Below are 20041 nucleotides of genomic sequence, written 5' to 3'. Positions count from 1 at the left end.
CTTGTCGTGTTCCTGATCTCAACAGGAAGGCTGCAAGCTTTTTCCCATTGAGGATGATATTTGCTGTGGGTCTTTCATTGATAGATTTGATGAGGTTCAGGAATGTTCCCTCTATCCCTATACTTTGAAGCGTTTTAATCGGGAACGGATGCTGGATTTTGTCAAATGCTTTTTCTGCATCAATTGAGAGGACCATGTGGTTCTTCTCTCTTCTCTTATTAATTTGTTCTATCACATTGATTGATTTGCAAATGTTGTAGCCCAGGGATGAATCCCACCTGATCATGGTTGATAATCTTTTTAATGTGCTGTTGAATCCTGTTGGCTAGGATCTTGTTGAGAATCTTAGCATCCATATTCAGCAGTGATATTGGTCAGAAATTCTTTTTGGCAGGGTCTTTGCCTGGTTTGGGGATCAGGGTAATGCTGCCTTCATAGAAAGAGTGTGGAAGTTTTCCTTCTGCTTCAATTTTTTGAAACAGCTTCAGGAGAATAGGTGTTATTGCTTTTTTGAAAGTTTGGTAGAATTCTGCAGGGAATCCATCAGGTCCTGGGCTCTTGTTTTTTGGGAGGTTTTTGATCACTGCTTCAATCTCGTTATCAGATATCGGTCTTTTCAGGTTGTCGATTTCTTCCTGGTTCAATTTTGATAGTTTATAGTTTTTCCGGAATGCAACCATTTCATCTAGGTTGCTAAGCTTAATGGCATATAACTGTTGATAATAACTTCTGATGATTGTTTCTACTTCCTTGGTGTTAGTTGTGATCTCTCCCTTTTCATTCATAATTTTATGAATTTGGGCTCTCTCTCTTTTCTTTTGGATTAGTGTGGCCAATGGTTTATCGATCTTTTTGATTCTTTCAAAAAACCAGCTTCTAGTTTCATTGATACATTCTACTGTATCTCTGGTTTCTACCTCATTGATCTCAGCTCTAATCTTGATGATTTCCCTTCTTATGTGTGGAGTTGGTTTGATTTGTTGTTGATTATCCAGTTCTTTAAGGTGTAGAGACAGCTGCTGTGTTCTGTATTTTTCAGTTTTTTTTGAGGGAGGCTTGGATGGCTATATATTTCCCCTTAGGATGGCCTTTGCTGCATCCCATAGGTTTTGGACAGAAGTGTCTTCATTCTCATTGGTTTCCATGAATTGTTTCAGTTCTTCTTTGATCTCCTGGTTGATCCAAGCATTCTTAAGCAAGGTGGTCTTTAGCTTCCAGGTGTTTGAGTTCCTTCGGAACTTTTCCTTGTGATTGAGCTCCAGTTTTAAAGCATTGTGATCTGAGAATATGCAGGGAATAATCTTAGTCTTTTGGTATCGGTTGAGTCCTGATGTGACCCAGTATGTGGTCTATTCTGGAGAAGGTTCCATGTGCACTTGAGAAGAATGAGTATTCTGTTGTTTTAGGGTGGAATGTTCTGTATATATCTATGAGGTCCATCTGGTCCAATGTGTCATTCAATGCTCTCGTTTCTTTATTGATTTTCTGCTTCGATGATCTATTTCTAAGGGAGGCGTGTTAAGATCTCCTACGATTAGTGTATTCATTTCAATATGACTCTTTATCTTGATTAACAGTTTTCTTAAGTAATTGGCTGCTCCCATATTGGGAGCATAGATATTTACAATTGTTAAATCATCTTGGTGGATAGTCCCTTTAAGGATTATGTAGTGTCCTTCTGTATCTCTGAGACTACAGTCTTTAGTTTAAAGTCTAATTTATCTGATATGAGAATCACTACCCCAGCCTTCTTTTGAGGCCCATTGGCATGAAAGATGCTTCTCCATCCCTTCACTTTCAGTCTGGGTGTATCTTTAGGTTCAAAATGGGTCTCTTGTAGACAATATATGGATGGGTCCTGTCGTTTTATCCAATCTGCAACCCTGTGCCATTTTATGGGCGCATTTAGGCCATTCACATTGAGAGTGATTATTGATAGATATGTTTTTATTGACATCGAGTTACCTTTGAAGTCTCTCTTTCTGTAGACTGTCTCTATATTTCTGTTCAATGCTATTCTTAGGATTTTTCCTCTTTTATAGAACCCCCCCCCTTAATATTTCCTGCAGTGTCGGCTTGGTAGTTGCATAGTCTTTTAAGCCTTGCCGGTCTTGGAAACTCTTTATCTCTCCATCCACTTTGAATGTCAGTCTTGCTGGATAAAGTATCCTTGGCTGAATGTTCTTCTCTTTTAGTGCCCTGAATATATCTTGCCAGCCTTTTCTGGCTTGCCAGGTCTCTGTGGACAGGTCTGACGTTATTCTGATGGGCTTCCCTCTGTAATAAGGAGCCTCTTTGCCCTGGCAGCTTTCAAGAGATTATACCTACAATTATAATTTCTCAATTTGACTATCAGGTGTCGTGATGTTTTTTTGGAATGTATAATCTTGGGTGGAGACCGTTTAGCCTCTAGTACATGAATGCTGGTTCCATTCACGAGACTGGGAAAATTTTCATGAAGGACTTGTTCCACTATATCTTCTAGACTTCTTTCTTTCTCCTCCCCTTCAGGGATTCCAATAATTCTGACGTTGGAACGCTTCATGGCATCATTTATTTCCTTGATTCTGTTTTCATGGTTTCTAAGCTGTTTGTTCCAGGCTTCCTCCTGAACCTTTCTCTCTATCTGTTTGTCTTCCAGATCACTAATTCTATCTTCTGTCTCAGTTACCCTAGCTTTGAGAGAGTTTAGATTAGATTGGAACTCATTGAGAGCATTGTGAACCTCCTCCCTGGTAGCTTTAAGCTCTTCCCTAACATTGTGAACATCCTGTCTGGTCACTTTCAGTTCGGCCCTAATCAATTCCATTTGGTCATCCATGGCTTTCTCCAACCTAGCTATTGCCTGGATAATTGTTAGCCTGAATTCTCTTTCTGACATATTGTCTATGTTGATAGCCGTTAGCTCTGTTGCAGAAGGTCCATCCTCTGTATTTTTCTTCTGTTGGGCATTCTTCCACCTAGTCATTTTGGTGGGAGATGACTGAACAGATGTTGATGGATGTATCAACTGTGGTGCAGTCAAGGTGCACCCTGGAACACTTCTGAGCAATCAGGATTCCCCACCCAAATGAGAGACAAAAGAAAAGAAAAGAAAAAAAGAAAGAGAGAGAGAAAGACAGGAAAGAAAGGGAAGATTAAAGAGAAGGTTCAGCCCAGATGGGCCCCAAGGTAAGATTTATGAAGTAGACAAACAAAAAGAGACAAAAAGACTGATACAAGTATATGACAAGAGAAAAAATATATATATGCAAATAAAGGAAGAACCTCGTCAAAAAGAACCCCAATTGTAAGATTTATATGCTCTCAGGACAAACACAAAAACACAGAAACACTGGTGGAAGAAGAAGATGGGAGAGTTCTTATAAATTCTCAGTGTATGCGAGGAAGTTTGTTTTGATTCTTCCTGGATGTATCTTGATATCTTTGTTAAAGGACTCAACTTTCCTAAGATAAAGGGGATTAAAAATTGGTTTACCTATAGGAGTAGTATTGATTGGGGAAAGGGGATTACTTTGAAGTTTAACTCTATATGAATATTAGAGGATAAAAATAAAAAGGAATAAACTAGACTAAACTAAACTATAATTTAAAAAAAGGAATTCAGGGCGCCTGGGTGGCTCAGTGGGTTAAGCCGCTGCCTTCGGCTCAGGTCATGATCTCAGGGTCCTGGGATCGAGTCCCGCATCGGGCTCTCTGCTCAGCAGGGAGCCTGCTTCCCTCTCTCTCTCTCTCTGCCTGCCTCTCCGACTACTTGTGATTTCTCTCTGTCAAATAAATAAATAAATAAAATCTTTAAAAAAAAAAAAAAAAAAAAGGAATTCAAAAAATAAAAATGCAAAAGAAAAACATAGGTGTATGTATCAAAAAGTTCAGGTTAGAAGGGTATTATGGAATTTGATGTACTGTACAGCTTGCTGTGATGGTAAATAGGTTAAAAAAAATACCTATGTGTAAAAAAAAAAAAAATGTTCCGGAATAGTGGGAACGAGTCAACAATACAAGTTTTCCTATGAAGTAGTAGTTGTTCTCTTGTTCTCTTGTTTTCTCTTTTTTTTTTTTCTTTCTTGGGCCTGCCACGTGGGTTGTCAGTCAATGTTTCCTGAGTTAAGTCCTCCCACCTGCCTCAAGGGGGTGGGCTCTGAAGAAACTGGTTTTTTTCAGGCTTTTGTTCTCTGGAGGTTTTTGTGTTTGTTCACTTTTTTTTTTCCCTCTCACCTTGACCGCCTTTGATGGTTTTTGTAGTTTTAGAGGAAAACAAACTGCACCCTGATCTCCCTCCCAGAGAGAAGCCTCAGTCTGGGTGCAGAGCCTAAATAAGCTTCCCCTTGGCCGCTGGCAGAGCAGGTTCCAAGTTGCAGACCCTGGGGACGCAGGATCTTTTGCTTGTACCCAAAGCCAAGGCAGTGGCGGCTGTTTGGGAGCTCCCGACCGCCAGAGAGGTTCCAAGCAGCAATCACACACTGAGATTTTGCCGATGGCCGGGCTGGGAGTGCCTGGTCTTGCTGGGTCTAAGAGCGCCCGGCTTGCGCGCACCTCTTTCAGAGGAGGCTGTGGGTCACGCGTGCGTCTCAGGCACTGAGAACGGGGCGCAGGTCCCAGAGCACCAGGCTGGGTTTTTGCGCACCTCTGTCAGGGGAGAGTTTGGGGCGCGTGGCTTAGGCTTAGGCTTAGGCTTTGAAACAATGGCGCGGGTCAAAGAGCGCCGGCCTGGCCTTTGTAACTCTCTCAGGGGAAGTGCACGCGTATCTCGGGCTTGTAGCTGGGCTTGCACGTTCTGCTGATGGGCTTGGCTCCCATCTCCTCACAGGAGCTAGAACCCACGCATTCTCAGGCACGCTGGCGGCTTAGGGACCAAGACCTGGTTTCTCCACCACACTCTCTCTGCCTCAGGGAGGCAGGGAGGGACAGGGAGGCTGCCCTGGGACCGGGGACTTAAGCCCCCGTCCCTGTCCCTAGCCACCCCAATTCCCACAATTTCCCCCCGCGATCCTTTACTCTTTTGGAGTGCTTTCAACCAGTCTCCAAGTTAATGCTGGTCCCCAGACACAGGGCACTCTCGCTCGTATTGGGGTATTACTTTCCAACCAGTCGCCTCTGGTAGCTCCCTCCCCCCTTTTGTTTATCTTCCGATATCAGTCTGACTTCCCACTCTGCTTTACCTGCCCACTGGCGTCTTCTGCCCCTGTAGAGATCCAGACGTGTATAATTCTGATCTCAGGCTGATTTCATGGGCGAATGGAGTTCTTTGGTAGGTCATCAGCTCATTTTGGGGTACAGGCTGAAAAGGCGCCTCCTCCTACTCCCCTGCCATCTTGTCCCCCCTCCAGATTTTGATAGATTCTTGCCTCACCTTGAGGTCTTTTATCCATTTCGAGTTTATCTTTGTGTTTACTGTAAGTGAATGGTTGAGTTCCATTCTTCTGTATATAGCTGTCCAATTCTCCCAGCACCACTTCTTAAAGAGACTGTCATTTTTCCATTGGATATTTTTTCCTGCTTTGTTGAAGATTATTTGACCACAGAGTTGAGGGTCCATATCTGGGCTCCCTACTCTGTTCCATTGGTGTATGTGTCTGTTTTTGTGCCAATACCATGCTGTCTTGGTGATCACAGCTTTGTAGTAAATCTTGAAATCAGACAACAAGATGCCCCCAGTTTTGTTTTTCTTTTTCAACATTTCATTAGCACTTTGGGGTCTTTTCTGGTTCCATACAAATTTTAGGAGAAAAGCCCATGTTTTTTAGAACTATAATCCCATATTCACAATACAAAGGGTAAAAGTTCTGAAAGCTAAAAGACTTTTTGTAAATTTGGTGCCAAAATTCATTTGGTAGTCAATTATTTATCTGATTTTGTGTGATTATTCATTTGTTTCACTGAAGAAATATTCACGTATATAATTGCATGGTGATGGTCCAAATCCCACTTGGAGTATTATATAATATATTGTACATGCACTGTGCTGCTTTTCTAAAACTCAAATTCTATATTTTTAAACACACTTTACCCTAAGGATTTCCAATAAGGGACTGTAGATCTACAACAAATCTAGATTATTGTATGTACTTGGAAAAAATTAAAAAGCTAACTCTGAAGATCTGATTCATGATAATAAGGCCACTCAATGTTTTAAGTTAAGTTTTTAAAGAAATAACATACCAAAAATATAATACAACACAAACTCTTTTTAACACAACCATATCCTATGTTAAATAACTTGAGTCAACTGATATATTTAATACAAGCCTACTATGCATCTCAATCTCAAATTGTTGGATGTTGTGAAGGAGAAATTAAGTATTCCATATGCTCCTCAAACTCTAAGACACTTCACTCACACGGCACTTGCCAAATCCAAAAAATTTTTTGATCCCTCCCTTGTGTAAAACCAAGAGTTGAGACTATTCAATCTTTTAAAATACGAGGACAAAGAATCTTGGAAAACTGAAAAAAAAATGAATTAATTTAAAAAAAGAAATTACAGAAAAATAAAAATAAAAAAATGAGGACATTTTTGTGTTAAAAAAATCAACTTAATGTCACTTAGCTGTAAAATCTATAACATTAAAAAACCAATATAACTTCAGTCACATCTTTATTTCATATTTTATGAGCCATAGCTGCATATGCATACATTTATAAATAGCATACATATGTATGAGACATATTTATTTACCCTACAGACAAAGCCTGGTATTCATATGCAGAATTTCAGATTCTTTGTGATCCCTCCAAGGCCCCTAGTATTCCAAGCTCCACAAGGCGGAATTTGTCTATTCCTTAGCCTAAAAATCAAACTTTTCTTCGGGAAACTGAATCCTCTGCTTTATATGCCATTACTATCCTCAAACACTATACTCATTAATTCAATAACTTAAAAAGATTTTTTTAAGGTATACTATTAAAATCACTATGTTAAATGTAAGAGAAGCCAGAAATTAATAAAAGAACAACCCCCAAAGAGCTTGCTAGCTTGTATCAATGAACTACTTATTTTAAAAATACATTGCACTGTGCTAAAGTATATGTTATAGAAGAGTTATTAATAAAAAGAAATGCAAGGATAAATAAGAATTAAAAACAAAAGTCACAAATAAAGTATTATAAAGCATAAACAAGAGACCATCAAAGAAACAAAAAAGCAAAAGGCACAGTATGAGCAAGGTACACTTACTTGTTAAAGATTGAGAACTTACATACAGTACTAGAAAGCAGGATAGTAGCTACATTGGAGTGTGGTGGTGATTTGGATGGGACATGAAAGGGACACTCCTGAGATGCTAATAATATTCTGCTTCTTAATTTGGATGTTGTTTCCATGTTGTATGTCTGTCTCAGGAAAATTTGTGGAGTTTTTACTTAGAATTTATGCATATTGCTATATATGTTGTATGTCAATGAAATCTTCCCCCCAAAATACCAAGTTAGGGCTAACCTGAAATGCTATATAAACCAGTTCTGACCTTGACTGACAATTTCCTAATTCTGTGTTTGTTCAGACTATGAGCTCTCTGCTCAAGGCAACCCCTCCCCCCTTTTTAAAAAGATTTATTCATTTATTTATTTGAGAGAAAGAGAGAATGGTCATGCAAACTGGGGGAAGGACAGAGAGAGAGAAACTCAAGCAGACTTCCTGCTGAGCACAGAGCCCAACACGGGGCTTGATCCCATGACCCTAAATCGTGACCTGAGCTAAAACCAAGAGTCAGGTGTTCAACTCACTGAGCCATCCAGGCACCCCACAAAAAATCCTTTCTTTTCAGTTCTGTTTATGTATTGATCCAGTACAAATCTAAATTGTCCCTGAGCACAATTAAGCTCTCCCTGTATCACTTCTACAGCAACTATCACAATCTGTCTTGTGTATGTTTGTTTATTCCTAATTCACCAAAAATTGTTACTTCTGAAGATCTTTGTTAACACAGTTCCCAGTGCAATAGTTCACATACAGTGCTCAAAAACTGTTTGCTTCATTGAACTCAAATACATCAGGTAATTTTTACCTGAGAGGAGCCAAAAATCCAAGCTAAGATGTAGGAAAAAAAATAGGGAATGAGATCCAGAACATTATCGAGGTCTATGAACTGAAAAAGAGATTCAAAATTGCCTTTAATTATATGCAGCAGGCTTTCATTGAGAATATAGACTTGAAATGAATTCAACAGAGTAACAGTTGTTCAATGGATGGAGAGGAGGACCACAACCATTCCAGCACTGCAGTTCCGGGGAGAAACGCAAAGTATTCCAACCCTGTACCAGTAATTGAATGCTAAGTCACAAACTATCCCAAAATTTAGTGGTTTAAAAAGGATATATTTGATTATGGGTATGCAATCTGAGCTTGATTCAACTCGTTGGTTCTTCTGCCTGTCTTGCCACTCGTGTGAGTTCATTCATTTGAAGGTTTGTTCAACTACCGTTGGAAATCCAAGATGTCTTCACACATGTCTATTACTTCAGATGGAGATGTAGAACAACTGAGAACTAAATGGGTGATCTCTCCCACTGGGTAGCTCCATCTCTTTTCTGGTGGCCCAGAATGTTAAGAAAGAGTATTCAAAGAGGACAAGCTCCAATATACAAGTACTTATTAAGCCTTGCTAATGCCCCAATGACTGAAGTAAGTAAAAACGGCCAAGCCCAGGCCTGTGTGGTTCACAAGCCTACACAAATGCATATATCCTGGGAGATGTGGCTCACTGGGAGAGCCAATGGAATGCAAAATAGTTAACCTTTCTTAAACTCAGTGTTCTCATCTGTAAAATGCAGCTGCTATAATGACTTGTATGAGACAAAAATAAGATATAGAAAATAAAGTACAATAAATGTCAGTTCCTTTCGTACCATTTCTTCAATCTCCAAGAAACCCCAACTAAAAAAGAATTCAATAATTTCTTCATTCACATCATTATAACCACAAGCCACGGACACTTTGGCTAAATAGGAGCAGGAGCTCAGATACTACTTGGTGAGAGAAGTTAAACAGATCAGATCACATGGGGGCCTTGAGCACCTCCTGCCAGTGATTTTGATTATACACCAGCCTGTATGCATCCTCTTGCCTCCACTGATTGGCATAAGGCCTGGAAACCCTCCTGGGGGACAGAAAGCAGGTGGTAAAGATTGAATCCTGCATACTATTAATTTTTAACAAATATAATGTGTGATGGGCTGGGAGCGTCCCAACAGGAATAATGATGTCAGGAAGGAAAAGCTGGGGAAGTGAGCCAGATCCAGTGAGTCAGATCCAGTAATAGCATTCAAAAGGCAATGTTGGCTCCAGGGTCAATGACACACAGCTGATACCAGAAACTACACTAGCCCAGCCAATCTGGAAGCACTTGGATTCTCTGGAAGAAAGTGACTAAATGTTCACATGAATTGATAAAGCTTGTGAGGCCCCAAATATTCTGGTATTATCAGACACTTGATTAAGCATAACAGCAGGGAGGAGTTTCCTATGGCTGCCATAATGAAATATCACAATCTGAGTACTTAGAAAAACAGGAATTTATGTCTCAATTTCTCCAGAAAGTTCTGGAGGCCAGAAGTCTGAAACTAAAGTGTCAGCAGGGCCATGTTCCCTCTGAAGATGCCAGGGAAAGTTTTGTTCTGTGCTTCTCTCCAAGCTTCTGGCAGCCACAGGTGTTTCTTGGCTTGTTGATGTATCACCCCATTCCTAACCCCATCACACCAAAGGGTCATTTCGCATCATCTTCCTCTGTGCATATCTGCTTCTGTGTCCAAATTTCCCCTTTATATCATTAGTCATATTAGATATTGGGCATTATGCTAATGGCATCATTTTAACTTAATTACTTCTATAAAGATCTATTTTAAAATAAGGTCACAGTCTGAGGTATGGGAGGCTCAACATATCTTTTTTAGGGTGCACACAGTTCAACCCATACCAGAGGATGTGCTCCCTTTTGCACCCACAAAAAGCATGCTGGCCAAATTGACTGAACTCTTTGCAAATGTGGTCACTGAAACAGCAACAATGATGGCACAGAAAGCAGGCAGCTCAATCAGACCTCACACCTCAGATCTTAGAGTCTAAGATCTGTAGTCTAGCTGCCAACAGTGGAGCTTCATACCAACTGTCATGACTCAAAACAAATGAAGCCCATGGGAATTTGGACAGCAGCTCTGCCAGAATGGCACCTCCTCAAGACTTTGGGGACTGAGCTGTGATATTCCAGTTTGACTGGTCAAGGCAGAAATGAAAAGATCTATATTGCTAATCACTGTATTACTTTTAGATTTCCACCTTGCCTCAGAAAAAGAGTTCTCTTTATTACCAAGAGCTACAAGCACTGATTTTCAGCTTTACCAGAGACAATAGTAACATTATGTTTTTACTAATGACAATCTGATTTCACTGATTATCTGACACAGTGGATTTTCAGCTTACAAATGATGATTATGGTGGTAACCACCAGTAACAGGTGAAATTCCAGAATAGCACAAGAGCAGAACTACTGGGACAAGAGCAGCAGCAACTGATTACCAGTTCTAATTGAAAGACATTAGTGGGGCACCTGGGTGGCTTAGTGGGTTAAGCCTCTGCCTTCGGCTCAGGTCATGATCCCAGGGTCCTGGGATCAAGCCCCACATCGGGCTCTCTGCTCTGCAGGGAGCCTGCTTCCTCCTCTCTCTCTCTGCCTGCCTCTCTGCCTACTTGTGATCTCTGTCAGATAAATAAAGAAAAAATCTTTAAAAAAAAAAAAAGAAAAAAAAAAAAGAAAGACATTAGTAAGTAGTACCTCTAAAACTTCAGGGTAGTATTTCAATGGCAGGATCCAGAAAGGCCTACAGTTCTTTCTAAAAAGTGAATGGAAGCTTGAAGCACTGAAATTTGGGTATTGGAGGTCACTAAAGCCTGTGACATTCAGGATACATCTTGTTTTACCTAAGAATCCATTAACATAATCCTTTAAATAGCTTTTCTGCTAGACTTAGAATTTTTCAATTAACAAAAACTTGATTTCTGAAAACTTAAAAACTAATACATATGTTTTTAGATTGGGTGTAATTAGGTTCTAATTACCCATTAGCTACATATGGATAAGGAAATGATATTTTACATTTACCTAAAGTCTTTGTGACTTAAGGGTTTGTGATAAAATACACCTTTCCTCTGTAAATCAGCATAGATATTGATCACAACAGTATGTATTAAAGTGCAAGTTTGGAAACATCCCAAATGTCTTACAATACAGGAATGAATGGATAAGTCTATTCATAAATGGGATATTACAGTCATTAAAAACTATGTTTGTGAAGAATATTAAATGAAATGTGAATGCAGGGACCCCAGGGTGGCTCAGTCATTAAGCATCAGCCTTTGGCTCAAATCATGATCCCAGGGTGCTGGGATCAAGCCCCACATTGGGCTCCTTGCTCAGAGGGAAGCCGGCTTCTCCCTCTCCCACTCCCCCTGCTTGTGTTCCCTCTCTTGGTGTGTCTCTCTGCCAAATAAATAAATAAAATCCTTTACAAAAAAGAAATGATAATGCTTACATTATAACATTAAAAGGAAAAAGTAGGACATCAAACTATATGTAGTGTGACTACAATTTTATTTAAAGAGAGAAAGAGAGATGCCTGGGTGACTCAGTCAGTTGAGCGTCTGCCTTTGGCTGAGGTCATGATCCCAGGGTTCTGGGGTAGAGCCCCACAAGTGATTCCTTGCTCGGTGGGGAGCCTGCTTCTCCCTTTCCCTCGGCCTGCTGCTTCCCCTGCTAGTGCTCTCTCTATCCTCTGTCCCTGACAAATAAATAAAATCTTAAAAAAAAAAGGTATGCTTACAAAAAGAGAGAAAGAGAAACCAAGCAAGAAACAAAAAGTCTAGAAGAAACTATAAACATATATTAAAATGTTAAACCTTATCTCCAGACAGCAGGGTTACAAGTAACTTTTATTCTCTCACCATCTTTGTGTTATCTAACTTCCCTGCAACCAAAATATTTTCAAAATCAGCAAGCAAACAATGGCATTTTTAAAAATTACCATGATACTTTTAGCTCATACATTGCAAAAGAGTGGAGAGGTCTACTCCTTAAGCCCAGAAGCTTTAAATTCAGAGGACAAATTCGTTTGTTGAGAAAATAGTAACCAGGGTCATCTCGGTGACTCAGTCAGTCAAACATCTGCCTTCAACTCAGGTCATGATTCCAGGGTCCTGGGATTGAGCCACACATGGGGCTCCCTGCTCAGTGGGGATTCGGTTTCTCCCTCTCCCTCTGTCCCTTCCCCCGACTTATGCTCTCTCTCTCTCTCAAATAAATAAGTTAAATATTTAAAAATATAGTAACCACACAAAAATTATAACACTAGTGGGGCACCTGGGTGGCTCAGTGGGTTAAAGCCTCTGCCTTGATCCTGGGGTCCTGGGATCAAGCCCTGCATTGGGCTCTGTGCTCAGTGGGGAGCCTGCTCCCCACCCTCTCTCTCTGCCTGCCCCTCTGCCTACTTGTGATCTCTGTGTGTCAAGGAAATAAATAAAAGCTTTAAAAAAAAACTTATAACACTAGTTAATGATATTTATATATTATTCTCAGAAAGAAAAAATTACTGCTAGACATGCAATAGAAATAACTGAATCTCTGATGGTAAGAGAAAGTTAAAGCCTGCTAAAACAATGTCCTTTAGTAATGACAATTATTATTCATGTCAAGTTAATTGTGAATAAGATACAAACACACACCATCATTATTGTAATCCAGACTATTAAATGCCAGCCTCATTTTTTTCTCGTGGTCTTTAAGGTACCGCAAAAATTCTCCAAAGTCCAATCCTGAATCCTCATTGGTATTTCCAGCTTTAAAAATGTCCTACAAGAAAGAATAAATTGATTGCAGAAACATATTGCAAGTAAACCCACTGTAGCATGCTAACATTGGCACATTTCACTCATATTAATTATTGTCTTAGTTTTTTAGTCACAGGTGAAAGGCTTCTAATAACACTTGTGATTTTCTTAACTTGTGCAGACTTATCAAAAAGTAAAGAGAAAGGACCCAAATAAATAAAATCATGAATAAGAGAGGTGAGATCACAACCAATACTACAGAAATACAAATAATATGAGAATATTTTTACACTAACAAATTGGGCAATATGGAAGAAATGGACAAATTCCTAGAAACATATAAACTACTAAAAATGAAACAGAAAGAAATATAATATTTGAATGGACCCATAACCAGCAAAGAAGTTGAATCAGTAATCAAAAATCTCTCAACAAACAAGAGTCCAGAGCCAGATGGCTCCCAGGGGAATTCTACCAAACACCTAAAGAAGATTCTTTATTCTTCTGAGGCTGTAACAAAAAAATAGAAATAGAAGAAAAACTTCCAAACTCATTCTACGAGGCCAGCATTACCTTGATTCCAAAACCAAGGACCTCACTAAAAAGGAGAATTAGAGACCAATATCCCTGATGCAGAAATTCTCAGTAAGACATTAGCTAATCAAATTCAATAGTACATTAAAAGGATTATTCACCATGATCAAAAGAAATTTATTCCTGGGCTGTAGGAGTGGTTCAATATCTGCAAATCAATCAATGTGATACTCCACATTAATAAAAGTTAAGAACCATATGATCCTCTCGATACATGCAGAAAAAGCATTTGACAAAATACATCATTCTTTCTTGAAAGAAACCCTCAAGAGAGTAGGGATAGAAGGAGCATACCTCAAGCCTCAACATCATAAAGGCCATATATGAAAGGTCCACGTCTATTACCATTCTTAATGGGCAAAAACTGAGAGCTTTTCCTCTAAGGTCAGGAACATACACAGATGTCCATAGTCACCACTATTGTTCAACATAGTACTAGAAGTCCTAGACTTAGCAATCAGACAACAAAAAGAAATTAAAGACATCCAAAGCAGCAAGGAAGAAGTTAAACTTTTACTTTATGCAGACGACATGATATTCTATGTAGAAAATCTGTAAGACTCCACCAAAAAATTGCTAGAACTGATGAATTCAACAAAGTGACAGGATATAAAATCAATTTCTGTTCATTGATATAAAATCAATGTACAGAAATCTGTTGCATAGCTATACACTAATAATGAAGTAGCAGAAAGAGAAATCAAGGAGTCAATCCCATTTATGACTGCATCAAAAACCATAAGATACCTAGAAATAAATCTAACCGAAGAGGCCAAGTATCTCTACTCAGAAAACTATAGAACACTTATGAAAGAAACTGAAAAAGACACAAAGAAATGGAAAAACATTCAATGCTCATGGGTTGGAAGAACAAATATTGTTAAAATGTTAAATTGGATAGAAACATGCAGAAGAATGAAACTGGACCACTTTCTTACACCATACACAAAGTAAGTGCAAAATGGATGAAAGACATAAATATAAGACAGGAAACTATCAAAATCCTAGAGGAGAAAATATGCAGCAAACTCTTTGACCTCAACCAAAGCAACTTATTACTAGACATGTCTCTAGAGGCAAGGGAAACAAAAGCAAAAATGAACTATTAGGACTTCATCAAAATAAAAGGCTTCTGTGAATAAAGGAAACAATCAACAAAACTAAAAGGCAACTGACAGAATGGGAGAAGATATCTGCAAATGATATCATATAAAGGGTTAATGTCTAGAATCTATAAAGAACTCATCAAAAGCAACACACACAAAATACAGAATCCAGTTAAGAAAGGGGCAGGAGATATGAACAGACATTTCTCCAAAGAAGACAAGCAAATGACTACCAGACTTGTGAAAAAATGCTCAGCATGACTAGGGATCAGGGAAATACAAAGCAAAACCACAATGGGATATCACCACACACCTGTCAGAATGGCCAAAATTAACAACTCAGGAAACAACAGATGTTGGTGAGGATGTGGAAAAAGAGGAAACTTTTGCACTGTTGGTGGGAATGCAAACTGGTGCAGCCACTTTGGGAAACAGTATGGAAGTTCTTCAAAAAGTTAAAATGAGCACTGCCTTACAATCCAGGAATCACACCACTGGACATTTACCCAAAGAACACCAAAATACTAATTCAAAGGGATACATGCATCCCTATATTTATTGCAGCATTACTTAAAATATCCAAATTATGGAAGCAGTCCAAGTGTCTGTCAATAGATGAAAGGACAAAGATGTGGTATATACATACAATGGAATATTATTCAGCCATCAAAAAGAATGCAATCTTATTATTTGCAAAAACATGGATGGAGCTAGAAAGTATTATGCTAAGTGAAAATAAGTCAGGTTGGCCGGTTAGCTCAGTTGGTTAGAGCGTGGTGCTGATAAGTGAAAATAAGTCAGAGGAAGACAAACACCATATGATTTCACTCATATGTGGAATTCAAGAAAAAAACAAATGAGCAAGAGAAAAAAGAGAAAGAGAGAAAGAAGTAAGCCAAGAAACAGACTCTTAACTCTAGAGAACAAACTGATAGGTGGCGGGGGTGGTGTCTGTGGGGAGTGGGGCGATAGGATTTTCTTGTGTACTTGTTATGATAACAGCAGCAGATAATGTATGGAATTGTTGATTCACTATATTATATACCTGAAACTAATATTACACTGCATGTTAACTAACTGGAACTTAAATAAAAACTTTAGAAAAACAAAACAGGGGCACTTGGGTGGATCAGTCGGTTAAGCATCCAACTCTTGATTTCAGCTCAGGTTATGATCTTAGGGTCTTGAGATCAAGCCCCACATGGGACTTTCCACTCAGCAGAGAGTCTGATTGAGATTCTTTCCCTCTCCCTCTGCCCCTCCTCTCTCTCTCAAGTAAAATATTTAAAAAGTAAAAAAAGAAACCAGAAACAAAAAGTTAAAGAATGAAGATGAAGTCCTTCTATAGCTACAGTCACTTGGGTAATTTGAAATGTGACATTGGGTAATCAATTAAAATTCTTTTAAAAGCCTTCTTTTTTTAAAAAAAAATATTTGACAGAGAGAGAGGGAGTACACAACAAGGGAGAGTGTCAGGCAGAGGAGAGGTAAGCTCCCCACTGAGCAGGAAGCCCAACACATGGCTCATTCCCAGGATTCTGGGATCATGACCTGAGGTGAAGGGACACGCTTAACCAACTGAGCCACACACACACCCCTAAAAAGGTTTCTTTATAGAAGAGAAAAAAAAAAACCTCTATGAGTGAGTAGGGTTTATTCCCTTCTTCAGGATCACCACTGCACTGGATAAAGCCCCTTAAAAGTAAATGTTGTCACTTTGTGAAGAAATTTCTCCAGTACCCTAAGTGTCTTTCAAAGTATGATTTATTACCTCCAATAATGCTTAAGGATAGGATGAAATTATCCAATCACTTTTCAAATAAACTTGTCAGGAAAGAATAAATTATAGCTCCGTGAAAGACAAGGAAACTCATAATATCCTGCTCTGTATCCATTCAGAATATGAATTAATCAGTCATGCTCAGAATGAAGTGAACTTAGATGCCTCATGCAAGTGAACAACTATGTGCCTTACACTCTTAAAAATAACTTTAGTTTGTGGGGAAAAAAATGAAGCCTTGCCATTTGCAATGACATGGATGGAGCTAGAAAGTGTAATGCTAAGCAAAATAAGTCAGTCAAGGACAAATACCATATGATCTCTCCCATATGTGGAATTTAAGAAATAAATGAGAGAGAGATGAACCAGGAAACAGACTCTTAACTATTGAGAACAAACTGGTGGTTACCAGAAAGGAGGTGGGGAGAGGGTGGGATGAGGATTAAAAAGTACACTTATCATGATGAAAATAAAATAAAATAAAGTGAAATGAAGTAAAATAAAGTAAGATGAAATAGAAAAAAAGGAAGAAAAGAAAACACAGCTAACACTTTCAGAAACAGAAATGGACAAGTTATTCAGTGTGTCTGTGTTCGATAACCCAAACATCAAAGGAATGTATGGCTGTGTAAAGGGCTTTAATAATTGACTTCCTGGACTACTCTGGCTGTAAGCTCCAGAGAAGTTTGTGGAAGTCCTGGGCTTACTGAAGAAATCATGTGACTATCACATGCTTAAGGTTGACAATTTATGGCAGCATTTGAGGAAAATAAAATGATTCATTTTGAAAATGAAACCAATGTGTTAGATTCCAGAAGAGGTGATATGTGTATTCTTTTTAGGGTTCAAAATAAAGAAAAGCTACGGCCTTTCGGGCATTTTTCTGTTTTGTAAAGAAAAAGCAGAATCCCACCCTGAACTTAACTGTCTTCATCCTTTCTCTTAGAACCAGTTCCATTCACATTGATTTCCTGGGACGATTTCAGAAAACTGATTCTTTCCAATTTCAGTATATGTGCTGCTGCAGCAAGCACCTGGAAACATATTCTTTTTTTTTTTTTAAGATTTTATTTGTTTATTTGACAGAGATCACAAGTAGACAGAGAGGCAGGCAGAGAGAGAGAGAGAGGGAAGCAGGCTCCCTGCTGAGCAGAGAGCCCGATGTGGGACTCGATCCCAGAACCCTGAGATCATGACCTGAGCCGAAGGCAGTGGCTTAACCCACTGAGCCACCCAGGTGCCCTGGTAACATATTCTTAATCAGCATGTACTCACTTGATCTTGCTGAATGGCCTGAATGTGCATCTCCTGACCAGGCTGATGGCTGTTAAAATTCAGAGGCAGGAAGTCCTGACTGCTGGTGTGACATGTGGTGTGTTGTTTTTCTACCCAAACTTGGCAGGGCCTCTATTTTATAAAAAAAAATCTTTGCCAGATACTTTGATCTATTGGCTGATACTGCTAACAGGTAAGCAAATGAAGTATCAGACAATGAAATTTTTTTAAGATTTATTTTTTTTATTTGAGAGAGAGGGTAAGGGAGTGGGGCAAAGGGAGATAGCATCTCGAGCAGGCCCCATGCCCAGCAGAAACCAACACAGGGCTGGACCTCACAACCTTGAGATCATGACCTGAGCTGAAATCAGTAGTCAGACACTTAACTGACTGAGCCACCCAGGAGCCCCACTTCACCCACCTTTTTAAATCCATTTCTTTCACCACTCTAAATGTGCTAAAAAATGGGGATTTCAAGCTGACCTAGATCCTTTTAGTTGAAAGATCTCTTACAAGCCATCTAGAATGGTCCCCTCAATTCTACAACTGAGGAAACAAACCCCAGGAAAGCTGAGGGCTTTTGTCCTTACACTATAAGGTAGGTGGAGGTAGAGCCAGGATTCTGCTCACGTTTCCCCTTCCTTGTACATGACATGCCAGTTCTGCACTCTGAGGCAGCCAGTGAGGGTTAACAGGGTGGTCTGGCTTTTTTATCTGGTCAAAATTCTGATAAGATTTCTTTCTAATTTGATGTAAGTCATATTTTATTTTATTTTATTTTGAATAAGAAGCAGCTTATAAACCCCATCCATTTATGTGAATTACCATCTAATTTCTTTAGAATTATGAAACAGTGGTTTATATTAGCAGGGAATACACTGTAACAATGCAGAATTATTCTTTTGGGATGCAGTAGTAATTGTGATGAACATGGGGGTCTTTTCATAGAATTCCTAATATGCATACACTTTTTGGATCCTAAGTCAAATTGCTAAAATTTTTAAACCTAATATTTTTATCACTAACATTTCTTTAATGGTATTTTTTTTTGGGTCATTTACTGATCTTCCTGGGTGTGATGATGTTCTATAAGAGGATATACATGTTTTTTTTTAGAAGATGAGTCTCATGAGTGGAAGTACCTGAGGTCTTTCATGTTTGTCATATTTACTAAAGTAGTTGGTACAAAATGCATCAAAACCTAGAGGAGTAGCTTTATGTCAATGCTTTGAGAGCTTGCCTAGTATGTGTTTGGAAACATCAAGAACACCAGCGTTGCTGAAACAATTACAGCTCACTGTGATACAGTAAGTGAAGGAGAGAGGGAGTGAGAAATGGAAGAAAACAGGAGATGAGACCAGAGAGGGGAATGTAATTAGGGACTATTATAAATTATCTTGTTTATTTACCTGTTTAATGCCTGCCACTCCTACTAAAACATATCCCCCAAGAAATAAGGACTTTGTCGGTCTAGTTCATCACTACACCCCAAGTGCATAGAACAGTTTCTGACATACAATGAGTAGTCAATAATTGCTGAATAACCTAAAAATGTGGAGAAATAATATAAAGAATACATATTTGTGGAGTTTATTTAATGATTCTTTGGCTTATTTAAGAATGGTTCAGAAGGTTGCGGGGAGGTGGGTGCCTAGGTGGCTCAGTGGGCTGAGCCTCTGCCTTTGGCTCAGGTCATGATCTCAGGGTCCTGGGATTGAGACTCATATTGGGCTCTCTGCTTAGCAGGGAGCCTGCCTCCCCCTCTCTCTCTGCTTGCCTCTCTGTCTATTTGTGATCTCTGTTTGTCAAATAAATTAAAAAAAAAAAATGGTTCAGGGGCGCCTGGGTGGCTCAGTCGTTAAGTGGCTGCCTTCAGCTGGGTTCATGATCTCAGGGTCCTGGGATGGAGCCCTGCATCGGGCTCCCTGCTCAGCAGGAAGCCTGCTTCTCCCTCTCCCACTTTCTCTGCTTCTGTTCACTGTGTCTCTCTCTGTCAAATAAATAAAAAATCTAAAAAAAAAAAAAAAAGAATTGTTCACCACTTAAGTTGTTCCCAAATTTTCACTATTATTATAAGACATGCTACAATGAATATTATTGTGAGATTATAATCTTCAAATTGTAATTGTTTATAACATAGATTCCTGGAAACAGAATTGCCAAGTTATCATCCAAAAAGGGAATGTCAAAAAAATATGATTTGTAAAAAAAGGAGGGGGGAGGGAAAGTCATGTCAAAAGGCTGATAGTTTTTCTTCTAGGATGAAGAACAAGACAAGTATATCCACTTTTGCCACTTTTATTCGACATAGTACTAGAAAGTCCTAGCCATAGCAATCACCAAGAAAAAGAAATGAAAAGCATCCATATTGGCAAGGAAGAAATTAAACTGTCTTTATTTAAACATGACATAATACTATACATAGAAAATTCCAAAGGCTCCATACCAAAATAAAACAAAGAAACAAAA

General features: G+C 39.0%; 1 protein-coding gene across 1 annotated transcript in view; it reads right to left on the bottom strand.

Annotated features, from left to right (window-relative positions):
- Positions 1 to 20041, bottom strand: part of LOC116567453 (calcium-binding mitochondrial carrier protein SCaMC-1-like) — a 132787-nt gene that overhangs the window by 30408 nt on the left and 82338 nt on the right. The window contains 1 exon segment of the mRNA XM_032302514.1: positions 12713 to 12839. Within this exon segment, the coding sequence (XP_032158405.1) occupies positions 12713 to 12839 (127 nt within the window).

Source organism: Mustela erminea, chromosome 10, assembly GCF_009829155.1.
Source record: "Mustela erminea isolate mMusErm1 chromosome 10, mMusErm1.Pri, whole genome shotgun sequence".
NCBI lineage: Eukaryota > Metazoa > Chordata > Mammalia > Carnivora > Mustelidae > Mustela > Mustela erminea.
Note: the sequence above shows the minus strand (reverse complement) of the source record. Positions and strands in the feature narration are given on the sequence as shown.